Source organism: Medicago sativa, chromosome 1 (assembly GCF_051527215.1).
Source record: "Medicago sativa cultivar Bolivia chromosome 1, Bolivia_mono, whole genome shotgun sequence".
Taxonomy (NCBI): domain Eukaryota; kingdom Viridiplantae; phylum Streptophyta; class Magnoliopsida; order Fabales; family Fabaceae; genus Medicago; species Medicago sativa.
In genome coordinates this window covers 31,363,306-31,378,806 of record NC_140749.1, presented here as the reverse complement: position 1 = coordinate 31,378,806, position 15,501 = coordinate 31,363,306, and the positions used below count along the sequence as shown (strand labels likewise).

The window sequence follows — 15,501 nt, the reverse complement described above, 5'->3', positions numbered from 1 at the left end:
CCAAAATATTCTGCCTTCAATCCAAAACTACTCCAAGAAGACCAAGCTAGCTACCTATTGTAACAAAGCATGAAGGCAGTTTCAAAAAACAATAGGATTCACATCGATAATAAAAAAAAAATCTGATTAAAAGCTATTTCCTTTACCATTATTCATTATTCATTAACTAGCAGTTTAGCACTACTACTGGTTGTTTGTTTCATGGATTGCAAATTTATTTCAAGGAATGTGACATTGGGAATCCTTGGTTCCCATATTTTTCAATGGTGTTATGCCACGTGTCCTGGACCCCACAAGTTTTTACTTAAAAATCTGGGTGAACATTCTGACCATCAGAATGTTGTTGTGTTCTCAGGATGAACATCAACATGTTGTTGTGTTCTTCATCAGAATGTTTGATATTCATGATGCTCTTCATATGGGTTCATCAATGATGAATGTCTGATGAGTTTCTGGGTTTGTCCAATACGTGACATGAGATTTGTTCAGGTTTTATCCTTAAAAAGTTACTTCTCCATATGCATCAAAAGTTGCTGGACAAAGTAGGATAAAGTTACCAAATTTGTCTTGGACATTGTGCAGGAGAGAGAGGATAGTGAATCTGCAGCTTCAGGCCCATGCTTCTAGGAGATTTGCTTGATTCTTATCAGAGGACATGTTATCTCTGATGCAAGATCTCATTTTGCTTTGCTTGCTAACTTTTCACCAACTACATTGTTCATAGCTGGAAGCATGTGCAGAGCTGAACATTCTGACCTTCAGAATTCCATTTGTTCTTACTTTAGGATGATTTGTAAGACTTACTTTTGATATAATTAATCCTAATATTAAAGACACAACTGAAGTGCAGTGAATGCATCATCTAGGATAATATTCTCATTGGAATATTCCTAGTACTTTAATGTTCATAGTCTTAGATGAACATTAAAGATCCTTTTTACATAGTTCCTTGTCCATGCCTTTATTTGTTGATAGATCCATGCAGATGTACTTTTCTGGACCTTTTATTCATGTCAAGTGTACTTACATGTTCTTCACGTTCTTGATGAATCTGGGTTTCCTTATGAACACCCTTCTGAACTTCCATCAGAAAGTTCTGATCAACTTACTGATCAACATTTTGAACTAACTTTCTGAACTTCAGAGTTAGTTCATGAATTCAATGTCCTTTGATTTCTTGTATCTTGGTATGATTTAAACTTTGTTCCTGTCTTAGTAAAACACTCAAGAGCACAAGTTAAATACCAAGAAATTAATCAACGTTCATTTAATCCTTAATCATTAAAGTTTATTATCTTTAAAATTAATTAGGGATTTTGCCTCAACAAGAACAACCTCAATGCATAGAAAAAATAAAGGTTTGTGGTTATGTAGGACTATTGGAAATTAAAAGATTGAAAATCTTTTTACAATAAAATTATTTGAAAAAAGAATAAAAATAAGAAATATAATAGTTTCCTTATTAAGTAATAATTAGAAAGAGTATTAAGGAAGGAAACTCTTAGAAGATGACAAATGTCATACTTGCTCAAAAACTAACCTTGCTTTATTATTTTTTATGATGTTAAAAAACTGAACTAAAACATTAACATGGTTCAGTTAAGTTTACGAACCACAAGCACGTCCTACCCATAATTACATGTAGTATGTAGATCGAGACCAACCACTTAATATCACATGATTCAGATCTGAAGATCAATATATATATATATATATATATATATATATATATATATATATATATATGGGGTTTGCTAGAACACACCCACTAGTTTTTATGTGGGAGTGTTTTAGCAAAGCTACACCTTAGGGTGTAATTAACCACTTTTTAGTTATTTACTTGCTAAAACACTCCCACATAAAAACTAGTGGGTGTGTTCTAGCAAATGCCTATAGGATTTGCTAGAACACACCCACTTGTTTTTGTTAGAAGGTGTGTTATAGCAACATACACCTTAAGGTGTATTTAACCACTTTTTAGTTATTTACTTTCTAAAACACTCCCACATGAAAACTAGTGGCTGTGTTCTAGCAAACCCCATATATATATATAAAGAAAATCAATATTGTATTAGAATTTGAACCATATGATTTTGATCAGATGGTTGTGAGTCGAGTGCAGCTAGATTGCACTCAAGCTTAGTGCATTCAATCCATTTCCATCCAATTCCAAGGGTGGGTAAAAGGTGAAATTTTAAAAAAAAAATTAGTGATCAAAGTCACAAATTTAATAATGGAGACGAAAATCTTAAATTAACCGAAATTGTTTTGAAAATACCCTACACGAATCTCCTTGCACTTACATTCTGTGTGTTTGGTTATGCGACCGTGAAAATTGATTTTGAATGAATTGATTTTGTAAAATTAATTTTAGTTAGAAGTGAGTTTATGATAAAATAATTTATGTTTGGATAATTTCTGATTAAAAGTGATTCATATCAATGATGGTAAAAAGTGATTCATAACACTGCAGCAACTATTGTTCATTTGTTCTTCTTCTTCTTCTTCTTCATCGGTAGATTGATTGATTCAGTTCTTAATACTCAACTCAATACGCGGTGCATCTTACCAAATAACCATCAAAAAAAGGTTCGTGTAACAATCTTAATCTCTCTTCACCCAAATTTTCAACACTCTCTTTCTTAATTATTCTTTGAATTTCCTTTATTAAACCAAAACAATGACTTCCCACAAGACCCTTCTCAGTATTTTCAACAAAACTGTTTCCTTTCCTTCAAAACAACACCAACCAAATGGAATTGTTCATAAGATTACTCAGACCCTCATCAATTCAACTAACCCCAATTATTCCAAACCCAGTAATAATCCTGAACTTCATTCAATGATCTCCTGCATCACCCCCCATGTTACTTACCGTGTTCTCTCTGACCCTATTCTCCAACCTCACTCTTGTTTAGCCTTTTTCCATTTCCTCAGAACCCAACATTCCAACATTTCACTCAAACCTGACCTCAAGGCTCATTTCATTCTCATTTCTCGACTCTACGAAGCTCGGAAATTCGCCACCATGAAGACTATTTTGAATGGTTTGGTTACTGATTCCGATATTCCTTGTCCTGTTTCGAGAATTGTTGATTTGGTTGATGAATTCGAGCCACATTTTATTGAAAAGTTTTGTGATATGCTGTTTAGGGTTTGTTCTGATAATAGATTATTTGATGAGGCAATTAGGGTTTATGATTATGTGGAGGAAAAGGGGTTGGTGATAGAGGAGAGGTCTTGTTTTGTGCTTTTGCTTGCTTTGAAGAGATGTGGTGAGGTTGATTTTTGTCTTAGGTTTTTCCGTCGTATGGTTGATTCAAATAAAATTGAAATTAGGGTTCAGTCTTTGACACTTGTGATTGACGTGTTGTGTCGGAGAGGAGAGGTTGAGAAAGCTAAGGAGTTGATGGATGAGATGGCGGGGAAAGGTATTGTGAAACCGAATGTGTTTACTTACAATACATTGTTAAATGCGTATGTTGGGAGAAAGGATCGAAAGGGAGTTGATGAGATATTGAAGTTGATGGAGAAGGATCGAGTTGTTTTTAGTGTGGCTACTTATAGTATTTTGATTCAGTGGTATTCGAGTTCTGGTCATATTGAGGAAGCTGAGAAGATATTCGAGGAAATGCGTGAAAAAAATATAGAAATGGATGTTTATGTTTATTCGTCGATGATAAGTTGGAGTTGTAGGTTAGGAAATATGAAAAGGGCTTTTGCTTTGTTTGACGAGATGAGTCAGAGAGACATTGTTCCTAATGCGCATACGTATGGTGCCTTGATTGGTGGAGTGTGCAAGACAGGTCAAATGGAAGCTGCTAAAATCTTGTTGGAAGAGATGCAAAGTAAGGGAGTTGACCTAAATCTAGTGATATTTAACACAATGATGGATGGTTACTGCAGACGAGGAAAGATGGATGAAGCTTTGAGGCTGCAAGCGATCATGGAAAAGAAAGGAATCAACGCAGATGTCTTTACGTACAACATTCTTGCAAATGGGCTCTGTAAATTGCATAGGTATGATGAAGCCAAGTGTACTTTAAATTCAATGGTAGAGAAAGGTGTGGAACCAAATGTTGTGACTTTTACTATGTTTATCGAGATATACTGCAAGGAAGGAAACCTTGCAGAAGCTGAGAGGTTATTTAGGGATATGGAGAAAAAGGGAGAAGTGCCAAACGTTGTTACATACAACACTCTGATCGACGCGTATTGCAAGAAAGAAAAAGTGAAGCAAGCACATACGATAAAATCTGAAATGATAAACAAGGGGTTATTGCCAGATTTATATACATACTCATCAGTAATACATGGGGAATGTATTGTTGGCAGGGTAGATGAGGCACTTAAACTTTTCAATGAAATGAGGTTAAAGGGTATAACCGGAAATGTTGCGACATATACATCAATGATATCAGGTTTATCCAAGGAGGGGAGAGCGGATGAAGCTTTTAAGCTGTATGATGAGATGATGAAAATCGGCCTAATACCTGACGATAGAGTTTTCACCTCACTTGTTGGTAGTTTTCACAAACCCCTCACTCATGCTGGTCTAGAGCAAACATGAATAGGAGAAACAAAATTATACACTTCTGGTAGCTTAGTAGGGTCGAATTTTTGTCTGTCAAATGCACACGGGAAGGAAGTAAAGAAAATGGTGGGTAATGGTGTGAGAGAATGATGATTTTCTCCTTGAAGCTCAAGCTAGAAGACCTGTATTGAGGGGAAATTGATCTATAACAGTGCCCAATTAGAGCTTGGAAATGAGGAAAATGTGCAAATATTCTGGTCTCGGCAAGGTAATATACAAACCTTTTCTTTTTCTTCTTGTAATTTCTTTTGCATATTATCACTTGATAAGGCCATTCTTTGTTGGCATTCAATTCCTCATACTTGCATTGCATGTAACCAACGTTATATATAACTGTAACCATGAAATAATTTTGAATTTTTAGCGTTAATACTTTTGAATCCGTATGAAATCCTTTTGTATATACTATTACTATATAAAATATCTTTTGAGTAGTGATACTTGATTAGCTCTTGGAATCTACACTATCATTTATAGTAAGTTTATGATGTGCTTGTTGTCATGGCATGTTTTGATTAAATTCAGTGATGTAGCCTACCAGAAGATTCCTATTGAAAATTCATGAACAGTTCCAGCTTTCATAGAATTCCATTCCATAGAAATTCTTATTATCAAAGGATATCATCAGTGATGCCTACGTCAACCATTTTTTATCTATTGAGTAAAACCTCAATCATTAATTTTGAGACCAATGGATATTTTGCTTTGAGTCTGCATCAAACATTACCCTAGCATAAGTGATTACTTTATTTTTACTAGAGCATCAGAGGATGCTATGTTATTACACATTGTGATGTTTTTCAAGCAAAAGATACCCCCGTTGCATATATTTCATCAAATTTGATGCCTTCACCGTGTGTCGTAGGGCCTGTTTGGATTGACTTATCTGAACTTATCTTCTTATTTGCACACTTGTGAGATTGTTTGGTAGTGCTTATGGAAATAACTTATGACATGTCCATGAGTTGTTTTTAATTTATTTCCGTAAGCTCTCCAGGATAGCTTATGAAAACAACTTATAGCTTATAAGAAAACAATTTGACTTTATTTCCTCTTTTGTTCAAGAAATAACTTATACATAAGCACTTCTATGAAAGCGTTCATGATATAAGCATTTAATTAAGTTGCTTATCCAAATAGTGCCAAATCCTCTGAAATTTGTTATTAAGTATTTTTAATTCTTGATTTTCTTTTTGAAGATATGTTTATGATAGAACATTATGGCGTAATTTGATCCATGTAGCCGACCCCACTTAGTGGGAAAAGTCTTGGTTGTTGTTGTTGATTTTCTTTTTGAAATTCTATATTTGTTATAAATCCTCTGGTTTTTGTGAACATCTGCAGCATCCAGAAAGCGTCAGATTCAGACTCAGTTCTGCGAAGGGCTTAATAGCCATGTGACTACGGGAGCTCAGTGAAGTTTTTGTTGACTAAGCCTTGCTGATATTGAAGGAAAACTGTTGTACATGGCCATTGATTTCTGATGAACACGACGGACAGGTTTCATTTTTACCTCGCCATTGGTTTCCACCCACTTGCATGTGTCAGAGTGTTTGTTTTAAATATCAGTTGCAAAAACTATATATTATTATAGGTTCTACATCACAATTTATCTATTTGTCATACCACCTTTTTTTACTGAGATTTGACCTTTAAAGGAATTCATGCTTGATCTTTTTTCATCTGTTAACTATTCCTTTGAAATATCGGTGAAATTATCGGTGAAATATGTTTAGACGCACTAAGTGCAGTCTATTGAATGGCTGAAAATTGTATTGGGTGAGGAAGGCGACCCGTGTTTGAGACTTTGTATAAGGGAAAATTATCAAAAGGGAGTTGTAATCACACTGGTTTGCAAGGAAGAAGGGGAATGAATCATGGGCTGTTACGGCCAGAGGTGCCCCATAGGTGGGTTAGTTGGAGAACTTGTTAGTTTGGGAGTTGCGATGTGGAATTCGAACGTGAGTTGTGAGGTCGTGTGAAAGTTGAAAGGAAGTAGGAGTGTCAAAGTCTCAAATTTCCTTGGAATTACTCATTGTATTTTTTTTTTTGTCTATACCTGCTTTGTGTCTAGCCTGGAAAGGGTGATTACAGTAATTAAAAGTTGTTAGAGCAGATAGTTAGTTAAGTGAATAGAGTAAAGGATCCTGTTGTAGAATGAGAAACCTTTGGAGGAGAGTTTTCTCTCGTATTCTTTCCTTTTTATTTTATTTTTTAAACAGCCAAAGTTTTGTAATAAAAGTTTTCTTTCTGTTACAATTCAATTCTGGGTTTACAATAAAAAGGCATTTGGGAAAATAAAAAACTCTCTTTAGATTGAGTTCAATTTCATACTCATATTTGATCGAGAAAATATCATTAGGTAAAATGATCTCTATCTCTCAACACTCTTTACTAGTGAGGCTTTATTTTTTATTGCCATGTGTCTGCTTGAGCTTGAGTTTATGTGACTTTATTTTATTGTCTCTTGAACAACAAAGGTGAAAGAATTATCTAATTTTCATCAAAGGGTTTTGCGCTATTTTATTTAACTTGTTTTTATGTACAAATAGGTAAATATTTAACTTGTTTTTATTTGTTTTTGTGATGTTTGAAATTGGTAACGTTTGAAATTTTGTTACTTCACACAATGGAGAACGCCACATACAACATAGTTTGCTTCTTGGTTATAGATTTTTTTTTTAAATTTCATTCTGAAGCTTTGATGTGATCAGAGCGATCAACCTTCGATACCCCTGTTTGGATTTAGGGTTAGATAGCACTATTGGTTTACATATTTATTGAGACTGTCTGATTATTGTTGAAACTTGAGCTAAGATGTTTAGAAAATGGTGCCAAACCTTTGGAGCTTCTGTAATCAATTTAGGAAAGCCATTCTCCATTCTATCACCCAAGGTTGGATGTTGATGTTGACACACAAAGTAGGGGTTAGCTTTGTTGACAAGTTAAGGGACATCGAAAGAGTTTTAAGAAGGTCCAAAATTCAAAGCTTGAACGCATAACCTACTACATTTGTTTATCCAAAAAAATAATTTACTCCCTCCAGTCTGGAATATAAGGAAAAAAATGTCAAAGTTATATTTGAGAGCGGAGTAGTATTTCTGTTGGAAGATATTAAAATATCTTATGATTTATTAATATTATCTCAGAATATCTTAATTTATATGATTAGATTTGTAAGACACAGTTTAGCTTTGTTAAAATAGAACATGTCCACATGCTTACCGACCCTCTCTCTTGTATGAATTGTTCAAAATCATGTTTCACGGTGAAATGCTTATTTTGAAATACCAGAAGTAGAGCACTGTTTTCTACAGTGTCGAGATTGTTAATCATTAACTAACACCTCATACTAAATCAATTTTTGCCTCCTGTCGCCCTCTTTAGTTATTTTTTGTTATACTTCAAATCATGAGGCAATCAAGTTCCAAAATTGAGGTTTTGTCTTCTGGTTTTTACATTAAAAAACTTTGTATTGTTTCGAAAGCTAAGTCAAATGATGGCGGCGATCGAAGAATACATCATTGAAGTGAAGGTGTTGCTGTGAGCAGGGTGAGTGGTGTGGTAAATCATGGAACTGTGAAGAGAAGATGCAAAGGCATGGGGCTGGGCCAAGCTTATAAGGCACCATACGTAAATCTTCTCCTTTCTTATTTGAAGTATCTTAGATGGTCTCTTAGTATTAGTTTCATTTCAGTTTCAACTGTGTTCTTATCATGCTCTGTTCCCCTAATTAATTAGGATTTACAGTCTTGTATTGTTATAAAATAAGGTTACTGTCCAGTCTGTTTGTATAAAATCATAATTACAATCATTAACCATATGAGACCATATTGATAACTCTGTGTCTTTCTCTTTTATCTTTTTTCAAAGTCATTCTCTTGTCACTAATTTGGTGGAGTTGAGTATTCAATCACATATGTTCATCCAACAAGCTTTTGGTTCTTCTTGCTACTGCTGAGACCACATTCAACTTGCAATGGATTTTTCATTTGTGTTCGGTATAAAACATACTCCAATCTTGATTATAAACAAAAATAATAAATTTCAAACTCAATATGAAATAGTTTAAGTGTTTGTACCAAAAAGACACAGTTAAGTGCAATTCTTTTAACTTGTAAAAAGTAAGTGTCTTCTCAAAATTGTCATTTGTGAGAGTATGTTCTATCAAACTAGAAAAGGCATCACAGAAATAAATTTTATAATTGAGATGTACTTTTGAAATGACATCATTAAATAGAATGAAAATAGCGAGATCATGACCCCCAATCCCCATTAGGGACATCTATTGTTTTTTATATAAAGATATTTCCACGGCTGTCTCTTTGGATCAACTATCAGAATAATTCTTGAATCGGTAGTAGGACGTCTAATTTTTTTTTTATTTTTATCTTTAGGGTTGAGCTACCTCACAAATGAACGACTCTAGGAATTGAACCTATGTTCTTTTTCTAAAGAGACTCGTGTTGGCCAACACTCCTAACATCATGTTGGTAAGGAGTAACTTTTTTACTCATAAATTATAATGTGAATATTAATTGTTTTTTAAGCAGAATATTAGTTGTTATCTCTAGGATAAAAGATAGAGGTGGTTTGAGGGTTAGGAGGTTGAAGGAGTTTAATTTAGCATTAATTGGTAAATGGTGTTGGAGGGTTTTGGATGAGAGGGAGAGTTTTTGGTATCGGGTGCTTAGTGCTAGATACGGGGAGGAACAAGGTAGGTTATGTTTTGTGGGCGGAAGAGGTTCGGTTTGGTGGCAGCAATTGAATGGTGTAGTTGAGGGTGTCATGCTGGTTGGTTGGTAACACTGGTCGGGTGGTTGGAGATGGATCTTCCACTCTTTTTTGGAAAGATCCTTGGAAGGAGGGTGTTCCTTTTTTTGTTCGTTTTAGGAGACTTTATGAGTTGGCCGAAAACAAAATAGTCTCGGTGTCTGAGATGTTCAATTTAGAGTGCGGGGGGTGGAGGTTGTTTGCTTGGGAGGAGGAGGGCGTTGAGCTTCTAACTACAGATTCCATGCAGGTTGGTGTGGAGGACCGGTGGATTTGGAAGCTTCATTCTTCAACTTGTTATGCGGTAAGCAATGCTTACCACAGTTTGACCGATGGATGTTTGACTTGATTCCGTTGATAATAGTTCAATTGTGAACAGTCATTTTGAGTGATTGAAAGTTGTTCCGTTAAAAATAAATTTGTTTGCTTGGCGTTTGTATCTTAATCGAATACCAACAAAAGATAATTTACTTCAGAGGAGGGTGCTATCTCTTAATGATCAAATTTCTTCAGGAGGTTGTGGTTTAAATGAGGACAGGGATCATCTTTTGGGTACATGTGACTTTTATGGTAATATTTGGAAGGAGGTTTCTTTCTGGCTAGGTTTTTCAACAGTGGCTCAACAATATCTTTTGGATCATTTTATTCAGTTTGCAAGCTTAGGCGGCTTCTCAAAACACGCATGTCTGGCTTTTAACATTATGGCTTTCTGTCATTTGGGTTATTTGGAAATAGGAATAGTTGCGTATTCCAACATAAGGAGGAAGATATACTATGTTTGATTTTGACTACACATATTAGAGGCTTAATCCTCTTCGTTGCCTATTAATGTTCCCTTGTGCTTGTGGTCGTATGTTCTTGTTTTTGTTATTTGTTAGGCCAGATACATCCGTTGGTCCTTTAAGTTTGACAAAAATACCAGATAGTCATTTAAGTTTTTTAAGTTTCAAATAGGTCCTTTAAGTTGTTAATTTAATGTACTGTTATCCTTTTAAGGACCTATTTGAAGTTTAAAAACTTAAAAAACTTCAAATAGGTTCAATAATTTAAAAACTTAAAGAACATATTTGAAACTTAAAAAACTTAAAAACTAAGCCGGTATCTTTGTCAAACTTAAAGGACCAAAAAAGATGTTTGGCCTATTTGTTATTTGTATAACTTTGTAACTGTTCAAAGTCTTCTCTTGCACTGTGCAGAAAGACTTTTTGGGTTTTGGTAAGTATAATTCATTTTAGCATGTTCAAAAAATTTAAATCGTTTATTTAAAAATAAAATAAAAAATCGTTGAGTATTATGTTGGTAAGGTAAGAAAGAGAATAATTTTTTTGCTAACAGAGAATTTATATTTTTGAATCAAAGTGTAATATTAAAGATTCAGGTGTGCAAAACTGAAAAAAGTATAGGATAATATCTTCTTTTTTTTAAGGCGTACAAGTGCATACCCTCACATCAACATAGATCCATCCTGTATACTGCACGTCTTTTCTCTCTTTTTTTTATACCAAATTTTGATTCTACGAGTTTTAAACCATTTTTTATGCTAAATATGCTTGAAAGTTAATAACGTATTGAACATACATGATTTCTGAATTTGAGTTAATTTGTGAAAGTAATTTAAGTCTTAAAAATTTAGTCATAAGAACGATTATGTAAAATTATACGTTAAATAGGTAATGTTTAACAACAACAACAACAACAACAACAACAACAACAACAAGAATAATAATAATAATAATAATAATAATAATAATAATAATAATAATAATAATAATAATAATAATTATATTGATCCTCTCAAAAAAAAAATATTGATGATATGATTATAAATTGATACATTTAGATATTTCTTTTTTTTGACAGAAACATTTAGATATTTCCTATCAATCCAAAATACTTGAATTCTTTAAATAGAAAAATTACACACTTGAATAATGTCATCGTCATCAATTAATTAGTTTCATCAATTTGAATTTGTTTCCTTCAAAAAAAATCATTTTGAATTTGTTTTAGATAACTACTCATTAGTTGTTAAATGTCTTAATACCGCAGGAATCCATAATATTTAAAGGATAACTACTCATTTTGAATTTGTTTTAGATAACTACAAATTGGTTTTTAAATATATTACAAAAATTAATATCAAATGGTTATATAACCATATCTCAACAAAGAATATGAAAATTACAGCATTACTGGTAACAATGTAAACTGAATTTGCCAGCTCAAGTATATTAATATCCATAATAACTTGTATGTCATTCAGGCAGAGAATCATTATCATTATTATTATTTAAATGAAAGATGAAGAAAATGAATTAGCATAAAAAAATATTGACATAGAGATGGCAATGGATACATGTTATAATGTAACTCTTAGTGCTTCAAACAATATCTGGATGACTGATGATGTTATGATAAAACGTGTTCCTCTTTTGTGTCTTCAAATTGCTTATAATCTTTTGGTTTCTCGTTTTCTCTTCTTCATCCTCAAGCCTCTTCATGTGCCTCTTATTGTTGCACAAATGTTGGTAAGCATATTCATAATTTGAATCATCAATATACATGACATTTATCCTTTTCTGTGTATACATATTTACAAGTTTTAATAAAATTTATTTGTTTTTTTTTTAATATAAAGAATGTGTTGTCAATTCGAGTTGGCACGAGTAATTAAAAAACTCATTTAGAGACTTTAGTTTCTTAAGAGTGGGCGTTTGAATCTGCCTGAAGTTGTTAAAATCTCTTTAGGTGCACAATCCTTTTCGAAGAGAAAATTAGAAACATTATATTGATGTGATCGAACTGCAATCAGATCCATTAACTAAGGTTTTGGTAGCGAGTCTTATAGATAGGAAGAAAAACAATGTTATACACTAAAGTTGGCATCTAGGTTCTCTGACGTAGATTAATGATGGGCGAAGTTAATTGGTCAATGTTTTGCGCCCAAAACATGGTATCTAAAAAATGTCCTCCTCGAGGAGATTTCTTGGCATCTAGGGTTTATTCAGGAGCTACAACGGCGTGAAACTGTTTGCAGTTTTGGCATGTATAATAATCCCATGGGATGCTTGCTAGTTTCAACCCCTACATGTCATTGGTAATGTCAGAATATTTATTTGTATTAAATTATTTGTCATTTTATTTATTACTTTTATTATCCGAATGTTACCCTTATTTATTAAAGTACTTGTAAGTATATTGCTGACAAATTATAGATGAAGTGCAAAGATATTCAAGTCTCAACATAATAGTTTCCATTGAAAATTGGCTTAAGTAATTATATTCTTAAGAAGTGTGCACATTTCAAATGAGACACGAGGAGTAATGAGTCACATGGAATTTCAACATTAAGAAATTTCTACATTCACACATTTTGATTGCATTGCAAAAATGAGAGGAAAAAACAAGAATTTCTGAACTTTTCTATTATGCAGACTGGTTTTTCTGTTAGTCGAAGTCTCTTGGGATATTTCGAGGGGGTAATTACCTTGTTTTACAATCCACGTGGAATCCTAGCCGTTGAAACCATTTCAAACTTGGGAATTATGTACTATGTGTTCCTAAGTGGTTTAGAGATGAATTCAGACACCATCTTAAGATCAAGGAAGAAAGGCACTAGCATGGCAATTGCTGGCATTGTGACATCAATGTTATTTGGTGTTGGATTTCTTACTCTGCAACAAAAACTTCTAGATAAAAAAGAAAAAACTCATATTAAAGCTTATCTATTTTGGTGTTTAACACTTTCTGTCACAGGCTTCCCCGTCCTTGCTAGAATCCTTGCTAAGCTTAAGCTTTTGTATACAAAGCTTGGAAAGGATACATTAACAGCAGCTATGTTAACCGATGCATATGGTTGGGTTTTGTTTACATTGTTGATTCCTGCTGCTAATAATTGGGGAGAACGTTATTATCTCTCAGTAATCACTACCTTTTTGTTCATAGCTTTTTGTTTTACTGTGGTGAGACCTATCCTTACTCCAATCATTGAAAACCGAACAAATAAGAACATGTGGCGCAAGTCACATATGTTGGACGTATTTACAGGATTGTTTATTTGTTCGTATATTACGGATTTTCTTGGTACGCATCCTATTGTCGGAGCTTTTGTGTTCGGATTGATTTTGCCTCATGGAAAGTTTGCTGATATGGTTATGGAAATGTCAGATGACTTTGTTACTGGTATTCTGTGTCCTGTTTACTTTGCTGGATTTGGTTTTAAACTCGACTTGCCAGTACTTTGGGAGACACCAAATTCAGTTTTAATGATGCTTATTATGGTTTTGTTATGCATACCAAAAGTTTTGAGCTCTTTGATTGTCACTTTCTTTTTTGGTATGCCTGCTCGAGATGGACTTTCCATTGGTATGCTTCTCAACACCAAGGGCGTCATGGCCGTCATACTACAAAATGTTGCTTGGGATAAAAGGGTAATTTTTAACTACCAGCTTTCTATTTTGCAACAATCTTTTTTCATATGTTGTCTTGTGATTTAGGGTCACAAGTTCAAGATGATGGGAGCCTAGTGCACTAGGTCGCCCTTATCTCTCTAGTGATGCATAATTTAAATTAAGTGCTTTTGAATTTTAACTATGTTCGATTTTTTTTTTTTACTTTGCAGTTTTTGGATCCATATTCTTTCATGGTTATGACGCTTGCTATTATAGTGATGACAGTGATAGTCTCTCCCTTAATAAATGCCATATACAAACCAAAATTCCGATTCATGCAATCGCAATTAAGAACCGTGCAAAAGCTGAGGTTTGATATGGAGCTTCGAGTCGTCGCTTGTGTCCACAATGCTAAACATGCCACTAACATGATCCATGTCCTTGAAGCCACAAATGCTACCAGAATTTCACCGGTACATGTCTCTGCAGTTCACCTTCTTGAACTCACTAGACATGGCACTGCTATTCTTGTTTCCCAGATGGATGATTTAAACAACATAGTAGGCGCAGAAACAACCAACTATGGCCCAAAAGCAGAGTTTGAGATCATAACTACTGCATTTAAAGAATTTGTAGAACAATACAATGCTGTTAGATTTGACACATCAAGTGTTGTCTCATCCTATACAACAATCCATGAGGACATCTACAACGTAGCTGAAGAGAAACGCGCCAGCTTAATTCTCCTTCCCTTTCACAAAGAGTACTCAACAGTAGGAGGTTCTCCAGAAATAAGCCACAGTGAACATTGTGAGATAAACAAAAATGTTCTTCAACACGCACCTTGTTCTGTAGCGATCTTTGTGGACCGTGGACTAGGATCGTTGTTAAAAACAAAGTTGCGCATTATAACCCTCTTCATTGGAGGACCTGATGACCGTGAAGCCTTGTCTATCGCATGGAGAATGGCAGGGCATTCAGGAACACGGTTACATGTTGTGAGGATCCATTTGTTAGGTAAGGCTGCAGAAGAAAAGGTATTGAAAAGGAAAATAAGCAAGTCTCCTCATGGAATGTTGTCGACTGTTATGGACGGTGTGATGCAGAAAGAGTTGGATGAAGAGTATATATTTTCCTTCAGACACAAGGCAGTGAATAATAACGATTCAATTGTTTACTCAGAAAAAGAAGTGCATTCAGATACCGGCGAAGAGATTCCAACACTTCTTAATGAGATTGATAAACCTGGATATGATTTGTACATTGTTGGACAAGGCAGTGGTAAGAACACGACGATCTTTTCGAGGTTGTTGGAGTGGTGTGACCATCCTGAACTTGGTGTTATAGGTGACATATTAGCTTCAACTAGTTTTGGTACACACTCTTCTGTGCTTATTGTGCAGCAGTACATGGTTGGGAGAAAACGTGTTGTTTATAAATGTCATGATGAAATGAAAAATAGTCCTGAGGTAGTGTAAATGATAGATCAATAATAGTAACTGTTAGGATGATTTCTATTACTAGATTAGATATCACGGATTAATGAATATCATGTATATTAGAACAAATGATGTTTGTTTTTGTAAATTTTAAGTGTTTAGACTCCATCTTGTTGTTTTTTATCTAGAAATTTAGGTTATATTGATTTCGATTAATCCGAGTCGAACGATCAAGATATAATATGATCCTTGGAGTCGGTGAAACTGAATCGGGAGTCTTGAAGGTGGGAATGATAAAAACTTC

At 34.1% G+C, this 15,501-nt stretch overlaps 2 protein-coding genes across 4 annotated transcripts; both read left to right on the top strand.

Moving 5' to 3' along the window:
- The first annotated feature begins 2,441 nt into the window (after positions 1-2,441).
- Positions 2,442-12,928, top strand: LOC146954269 (Pentatricopeptide repeat (PPR-like) superfamily protein). 3 transcript variants are annotated; one of them, XM_085715599.1, is made up of 4 exons: positions 2,442-4,802; positions 5,939-6,094; positions 8,146-8,227; positions 8,992-10,192. In XM_085715599.1, the coding sequence occupies exon 1, from the start codon at positions 2,681-2,683 to the stop codon at positions 4,568-4,570; it is 1,890 nt and encodes a 629-aa protein (XP_085571725.1). In that variant the 5' UTR covers positions 2,442-2,680; the 3' UTR covers positions 4,571-4,802; positions 5,939-6,094; positions 8,146-8,227; positions 8,992-10,192. The 3 variants fall into 3 exon arrangements, with proteins under 3 accessions (XP_085571725.1, XP_085571720.1, XP_085571714.1); XM_085715594.1 differs by having other exon boundaries at positions 8,082-8,227; XM_085715588.1 differs by lacking the exons at positions 8,146-8,227; positions 8,992-10,192 and adding an exon at positions 12,802-12,928.
- On the top strand, positions 11,697-15,363 carry LOC146954268 (cation/H(+) antiporter 15-like). Its single transcript, XM_085715620.1, has 3 exons — positions 11,697-11,895; positions 12,802-13,797; positions 13,989-15,363. The coding sequence occupies exons 1-3, from the start codon at positions 11,710-11,712 to the stop codon at positions 15,234-15,236; spliced, it is 2,430 nt and encodes an 809-aa protein (XP_085571746.1). The 5' UTR covers positions 11,697-11,709; the 3' UTR covers positions 15,237-15,363.
- Positions 15,364-15,501: the final 138 nt, after the last annotated feature.

Excerpts from the sequence above, each read along its gene's own strand:
- LOC146954269 (XM_085715588.1), top strand. The coding sequence starts at position 2,681 with ATGACTTCCCACAAGACCCTTCTCAGTATTTTCAACAAAACTGTTTCC.
- LOC146954268 (XM_085715620.1), top strand. The coding sequence starts at position 11,710 with ATGGCAATGGATACATGTTATAATGTAACTCTTAGTGCTTCAAACAAT. Across the intron at positions 11,896-12,801 it reads TTATTGTTGCACAAATGTTG|ACTGGTTTTTCTGTTAGTCG; the intron begins GTAAGCATATTC and ends TCTATTATGCAG. Across the intron at positions 13,798-13,988 it reads ATGTTGCTTGGGATAAAAGG|TTTTTGGATCCATATTCTTT; the intron begins GTAATTTTTAAC and ends TTTACTTTGCAG.